Raw genomic sequence first — 7,621 nt, 5'->3', positions numbered from 1 at the left:
TTTAGACTGAAGCTCATTGTCTGCGTATTTTCATTTTATCGCACAACAATCTTTTAAACTTAAGTGCCCCTGCTCTCCGAACTTATGCATCTCTCTTTCACAAAGAGCGCTGTGGTCAGCCGATTTAGAAGGCCACATTCAACTGCAAAGCGTGACAAAACCTGAAAAATAATTTTGTTGCGTTCAAGGTAAATGAAAAACTGCATAAGTTCTACAATGCATTAAAATTGCAAAAAGGCTTACCAAGATTGACCCAGTTCTTTTCCTCGCCGGATGAAAATCTAACAATACGATAACATCCCTTCCAAGATATTTCACGGATTTAAGGTGGTAAAGTGTTTGTAGCCAGATGCAAGCTGTCGCAAGAGGTGAATCACAAACCCATGTGCGAGGATTTTCAGCGTATTTTTCTGAATTTTTTTTTTTTAAGATGATCTTTGATTGAGTTGAATTCTTGGTTTTAGAAGGGACAGTTATATGATGAATTGGGGTACTCTTGATTTCTTTGCATAAGCCAAAATACAAGCTCAATTACCAGTCGTTGTTCGCCAACGTTTCACCCCAGATATTGGATTCGAAAAACGGTAGAAACTTGCATATAGTTGAGATTGGTAATCAATATAGTTTATTAATAAAAGCTAACTCATTTATTACTATTCAACCTATCATTAAAGAGAAAGTAAATTCTCAGAGATCACTTGAATTTAAGTTACTTCATGGTTTTTTACCTGGCCTTTCAGGTTCGTTGTGTTGATTCTTAAACAAGTTCAAACCGCACTGAAGCAGGTAGTTACCAGAATAAACAACGTGGTCTATGTAGGGAGTGTGTGTGGACGAAATTCAGTGGAACTTAACATCAGACACGATATCCTCGACTAAACTGAACAAAATATTTCGATGTTATTGAAGCATTGCATTATCTCAAGGAGCACTTTTACTCCGAAATTGGGCAGTTCCCTTCTTTTTGCGTCGACCGATCCGGCCAAAGGCCTGCTTGATTGAATCATTGTGAACTCGATGCTGACTGGGCAGCTCATAAAACGAATACGTAAACGCACTTGATACCGGAAGTCTATGAATAAAGTTTAAATCCTCCAATGAAATGAGTGGTTTGTACTCTTCTTCAAATGGCTGTCTAGAGACCTTTGCACCGGGCTTTTTAGCGGGCTCCTCATTTGGACTGGTCTGGTTTTCTTGAGCTTGCACAAAATGTGTTGAATCACTCTCTATGCGGATGACAGTTTCCTGGTTGTTTTGAGGTGCGCAATTATCTTGTTTCTGCGACATGCATTCTAATTCGATTGTTTCTTGCTTTCTCGGGGACGGCTCTTTTGCTGAAGCAGAACGTAAGGATCGCTTTATGAGCGCTGACGAGACCCTCTGTTCCTGGGTTCCCGTAATCGTGCTACACAGTGAAGGACTATTGGCATCAATCAGTGAAATATGCGCCTGGCTTAACCTCGCTTTTGATCCATACGTCACATTAGCTTCAACAAATGATGGTGTCACGTGACTCAGGGACGGACTTCCTTGGCCTACGGGCATATCGTCTATGACTCTGCTATGGTAGTGGTTTCCAGGCCTCTTGACAGCATCTCCCTTTTCCTTTTTTCTTATAAAACGGCGCGGTCTGTCTGATCTGGAGCCTGATGGGTCGTCTCCGATGTTGTAAATACTTCCATCGTTAGTGCCCCAAGAGGCCTGATCATCTAAATCTATCGAATAAAAACAAAGAAACAACGTTTTTAGTAAGGAGCGAAGCCTACTTATGGTGAATCAAGATATCTGAGAACGCAGCACTGGTAGGTATATTTCAGACTTAATTAGGTGAAAGAAAGGCCTGTAGAAAGAGGATCGAAGGGGGGGGGGGGGTAAAGTAAAACAACAAAAAGAAAAAGACTAAGAAAAAAATCATAACCCGAAATTAGATAAAGGCCGTGCTTACTAGAGAAAGATGCATCCTTTCGAGCATGCGCACTTCCAACTGCCCTGCTGTACTTTTGCAACATAGAGGAGCGTGACTCAGTCCCTTTAACACTACGTGGCGGGTCAGACACGAAGTATGCATTTGAATCGGTCTCGTGAGCTCCACGTGACATTTCGGACATGTGCGATGTAAGTGAATCTCTTCTACCATCACGACTAGAACCAATTCTAAAAGCCTTCCCTTGTTCCCAGGTCTCCTCATCAGAATCAACATTATCGTAAGCAAAAAATGAAGGGCTGTTTGCGGTCACAGTCATGGAATGTTTCCCAAGTCTCTGAAAAAGCGTGTCTGGTTGACCTGATCTGTTACTTACGCTAGTATTCTTTTTACGAGCGCGTCGCTGATTCTGTAACTGAAGCAAGAAAAGTTTTTGGTCATTGGTAATGTCTAAAACCTACTTTGATTAATGTTTGTCATTTCATTTTCCAAGTCAAGCCTTATCATTCCAATCGATTTCCTGTAAACAATAGCACCATTGATAAATACCTGTCGACCGGGCCTGAGAACAGTTATTTCAAAATCGCTCTAAACCTAAGGCAAGTACTGATAAACCGGTCCAATTACACACGAACTTAAAACTCGGTAACACTAAATCCATAAATATATTTCTCTGTACTCAGTGAAGCCAAAGAACAAATCTGAGTCTAAGCCATTTACCTCTTTGTAGACCAGGACATTACTTGGTGATCTTGGTGCTGAAAATTCTTTCCTATCTGAATGTGCAGATAAAGCAGTGGACACTCGAGATGATCTTCCTTCACGGGCTGATGTATCACTATGACGTCCCCCAGCCAATGATGATTTTCTACCAGCTACGGATGAGCACAAGTGATTCATTTCAAAGGAATCATGTCAAAATTTGAGCAACTTAAAAAATCTAACCGAAACTTTTAGAACTCATCTTTATTTGTTAATGATAATATTCTACTTCCTTAACAATCCCTGTATCGTTTCGGTGTTTGTCTACCCTGACAAAATGATCATTTCAAAGCAATTACTAGGACACCAAACTTGACTGGACGCTCTGGAGTCGAAAGGGTGTGGCAGAAGGGTAAGGGGGTAACCCCTAGGTCGCCACGTCTACGATCTTTACAAAAGCTTGCATAACATGAATTGAATGGATTGTCGGATTGAATGTCGTTTTCACCCATTAAACCACTCCTTGAGAACAATTTTTAATAATTTGCAAATGAAGTTATTTGGTTGCCAGATTATCTATACAGGGTCGTCTATTGGGTTCGAGGGTGGGGGGGAATCCAGCTTTTCTCGTAGAATTCTTTTCAAATTTTAGAGTTCTATCGCATTTAATCTTATTCCCATTTGCCGTGGTTATTTCCCAGTGATAACCTTAATCTCAGTCTCCCAATGACGACCATGGAGTAAAAATTGTACTTACGAGTTTCTTGTTCACTCATATTCCCCAGGCCCTCTCCGGTTCTCTGCCCTCTTCCCTGCTTTCCACTATTTTCTCTTCTCATTCTGTTCATTTTCACTGAAGCCCTTATTCCATTTTCAATTAAGTTAGAATCATGTTCTGTATCCTCGTCATCAAATCCTTGGATATAAAAGCTTTCAGACGTATTTTCACTTTGGGCGTAGTTCCCTTCAACAGAATCAGGACCATTCATAGACGTCGCTATCTGTTTCTTCTTTTTCCTTCTCATTCTTTGTTTTTGTAATCGCAGTATCGACAACAACTTTTCTTTGATGATCTCAGGCAAATCCTTTATTAATATATTATCCAACATTGATAAATCTAGCCGCGACTTAAACGATGTTTTTCCGTCCGATTCAACATCATAATCCATTCTCACTTTGTTTAAGTTGACTCGCGCAAAATCGTCATATTGCTCTTGACTAAAACCAAGTGCATCTACGACTTTTTTCACATAATCCTCGTCTAATGTCTGTTCATCCACTCTAAGGACTCTAAACGCTTCTATCTTTGTCCCAGAATCAATAACACCAAGACTCAACTCTTCAAGCGCTTCCTCACTAGACAACAAATAGTCAAGTGATTTTCTGTCCTTACCAAGGGTAGTATTGGTGTCTTGTCCGTTGATTTGGTTTAGTACTGTCCCACTTCCTGATACAATGTATCCTTCTTTTATGTCTCTGTAAATCAGATAAAACATCATCAAAATTTGTACCACTTCTCATGTGTTACCATTCAGCGAATTCACACATTGAAAATTAAAGCTATTTTTTGCTACAAGAAAGACTGCATTCAGCTGCCTTTAGGCCGGAAATTGAATTAATAGTGCACTTACAGAGTACAAGAGAAGAATTACAAACCCAAGTCTTCTCTTGGTCTTCCTCCTCCAGTCATTGAACCTCCGCTTTATATTACTGGCCAGGTGTATTGCAGGCCCACGAGTTGGTTGCTGTGGTAACTGACAGTTTGCCGGCACAGATCCAAATTCTGCCCAATGGTCTTTACATCTTGGACAGTGGAACAATGGCGTACAAAACACTCCCGGTATGTAGTCTTTGGTTTTTATCTTATAAAAAAGTATCGTATTTGTGGCTAAGGAGAATCTTGATCCTCTGTATAGATTGTAGATACTTAGGTTTGTATGTTATATGGGTTACCAGAACTTAACGACACGAAAAGCTTGAAAAGAGCTGACTACGGCGATTGTTTTTCCCCCGACAATTTCATTGCATGACAAGAGTAACAATAATAATAAAAACTAAAAAGGTGCCAGGAATGCAAGATCACAATGTTGCAATGTTTCCCGTACCTCAAGAAAAATTGCTATTGTATTCTGAAGAGTTGAGCGCTGAGATCAGGTGCTCTTTGAAACGCGAAAGAGGACGCCTTGAGAATGCACAGTGAAAAGGGAAATATGGGAAAACAATCGCCTACCATAACCTTTATAGCTTTCACGCTGGAAATGGACCTACCAATTCGCACATCTGTAAGGTTTTTTTTATTTTGCGCCAGTTTGTTACCCCTCCCTTACAGCTTTGAAAGTAAAATAAATACCACAGACACTTTGCCAACTTTTTATCAGTGTTTTCTAAGTTGAACAGGGGTTTAAACAAAGCTTATACGTTAAAAGGGCTGATGGCGATGTAACAAGGCAAGACTAACCTCAACATAAATTCCTATCTTTTTTATGAACAGGACACGGTTTAGACCATCTTCTTCAAACTCCTGTGCAAAAAGCTCATCGTCTTCAAACAGAGAGTCAATGATTGGTTCGAGTTTGGAAATAATGACCTGGTGAAGAATAAGAAAAGTGAGGCAGCTTCTAAAAAAAATTAAACGGAACAAGAAGTATAGTAGTTCTTATTCCTGACACTGATAGCAATTTTAACAGGTGTGGGAACGTAGGAAGGAGATTTAAGATTTCCTTGGGTTATGAATGACACATCACGGATTGAGGTTCCAACAATTTCTAGGAGCTAAAAGTACTGCTCCCTCTTTTGAACGACCAGTATGCACCAATATGTTCTGTGACTGAAATCCCTCAAATTCTGGGTGCTTTTATAGAAATTGTTATAGAAGTAGGAATTATTTTTCGTAAAAAAAATGTATTATCAAACAAGACCTCTTAGTCCTCGAAGTAAGAAGGTAAGTATTTCTCCAAATCCACAGGAACCCCAGCCAAAATTTGCTTGAAACAAGGAAGGAAATGGGACACAGCTGCATGTAGGCTTTTGGAATCCAAACACCATCAACATGTAGAACAATATATGTAGGAATTATACTCAAAGGTTTACCTCTTCTACCGCCATATCAGAGACAGGTTCAACCGTGTCTGCGGTAATTTCAGTCTGAGATTTTTTGTGAGCCTCACCCTTGACCAGCAGATCCAGCGGTTCAGTGTTATCTGGACCAGGCGAGGAGGAGACGCGACGCCCGCCAAGCACACTGGGTAACTCCGGAAGCTAAAGCAGTATAAAAAAATCCATCTTTTGACACAACTTTTATCAGAGAGAGAAATAGATCTAGACTGCATTTCAACCTTTCAAAATTCAACTCTTGCATCGCTTATTTTTCTGTTAAACCTCAATTAGATCCAACAGAAAAAAAAGGAAACGAACTTTTTCCACCACAAATCAAACTATTTTTTATAACATCGCGCAAATTGTGTGCTATGAGTACATCTTGTTTCAGATGAAGTTGTCAATTATCACTGGAAAGTCATGTTGTGATTAGAAAACACGGAAATATCGCTTAAGACTCATGAGTGATGGTAGCCTTCAGTGTTTAGTGAAGCATCCTTAACAACAAAAGTCTCTTTCCTACAAAAATCTAAATAAAAAGGATGCAGTATTCCGATTTTAATCGTCACTGAAATCCAAATTGGTAATGAAGATCTCATTCTTGAGGATAGAGGTGCGTGCGCGCGACTTCAAAGACAATTACATATAACCTATACATGACAGACGATTCTTTTACGAGTAAGCATTGAATACAAAGATCGCTTAGCAGTAAAAATACTGTGACACTCTGGTCACGCGGCTGTTACTTACAGTGACCTCTGTGCCGTCCCCAGTCTCCACAGATGGTGTAGGTACTTTGCCCGCTATCCCAGGACTCTTCGAACCGCTCTCCACCCCCACAGTGGGAAATAAAATATTTTTGTCTTTCTCCAGACTAACGCAGTGAAAATCAAGTTTTTCGTCGATTTGTTCTTGAACCAAAGTTTTTGGGAATACCTTTCCAACCTGTGAGATCTACAAAGAAGAGAGTTTTCATGTCCCGTTCTATTCATGTGACCACAGAAAGGAGAATGAGAAGATAAAAAACAACTGGGTGGACTGAATATCCTTTTATAATAATATACAATATATGTATTTATAAAATAATTTAAATAGTACGCGCGCTCTGATTGGCCATAAAACCATTTTACATGAGCGTATGTAAACACGGTTTTCGTTCCTCTTTCATTAATTATTTTATAAAAGAAATGTAAAATGGTTTCCGTGTTTACGTAAGCTGGAAACCACTCCGCTTCGCGTCGTGATTTCCAACGCTTATCTCGTGTTCTCCCAACCTCCCGCGTGTTTACATTAGGCTATGTAAACACGGAAACCATTTTACATTTCTTCATTTATTACGATCAGCACGGTGCGAATACCTCCTTTCGAGTTATTATTTCAGAATCATAAGTAGTGATTCACGAGGGCCACACCAGACAGATCAGAATTAGGAGATTTACAGACTACATTTTCCTTCATTGCACCAAATAATGTATCGTCTAACTCGCTCTCTTGTTTGCTGTCTCACCTTTAAAAGATGATTTAGTCAACCGCCACTTGCATTTTGAAGTGGGGACTTACACGTATATTTCATCCCAAGACCTAGCGCCTAACATTCTTCCCAAAAGGGAACAATATATCTTACCTTCTTTCTCCTGTCTGCTGCGAGACGAGGCACGATATCTCCAACGTTTGCCTTATGGTCTCTGAGGCGTGGTAATGACGTTATCATGGCTAAATTTCTTGAGTGATTTACCCAAACGCGGCTGAAACGGCTACATCCTATGACGCGATTTGTGGTTCACACTCTTTTATTACGTTGAACTTTGCTGCACGCGCCCCGAACGAGCGCGCGCAAAATTAGACGATCAAACAATATCCATCATGACAAACTAACATAGTGGAGCACACGTGCAAATA

At 40.0% G+C, this 7,621-nt stretch overlaps 1 protein-coding gene across 1 annotated transcript; it reads right to left on the bottom strand.

Moving 5' to 3' along the window:
* Nucleotides 1-600: 600 nt before the first annotated feature.
* Nucleotides 601-7,566, bottom strand: LOC113684082 (uncharacterized). The gene is made up of 9 exons (XM_027201395.2): nucleotides 7,347-7,566; nucleotides 6,473-6,676; nucleotides 5,717-5,884; nucleotides 5,085-5,213; nucleotides 4,283-4,488; nucleotides 3,384-4,102; nucleotides 2,645-2,799; nucleotides 1,946-2,339; nucleotides 601-1,715 (listed from the first exon to the last, which is right to left on the bottom strand). The coding sequence occupies exons 1-9, from the start codon at nucleotides 7,431-7,433 to the stop codon at nucleotides 922-924; spliced, it is 2,856 nt and encodes a 951-aa protein (XP_027057196.2). The 5' UTR covers nucleotides 7,434-7,566; the 3' UTR covers nucleotides 601-921.
* Nucleotides 7,567-7,621: the final 55 nt, after the last annotated feature.

The sequence above is a fragment of the Pocillopora damicornis genome, chromosome 5, assembly GCF_964200805.1.
Source record: "Pocillopora damicornis chromosome 5, jaPocDami1.2, whole genome shotgun sequence".
Taxonomy (NCBI): domain Eukaryota; kingdom Metazoa; phylum Cnidaria; class Anthozoa; order Scleractinia; family Pocilloporidae; genus Pocillopora; species Pocillopora damicornis.
Note: the sequence above shows the minus strand (reverse complement) of the source record. Positions and strands in the feature narration are given on the sequence as shown.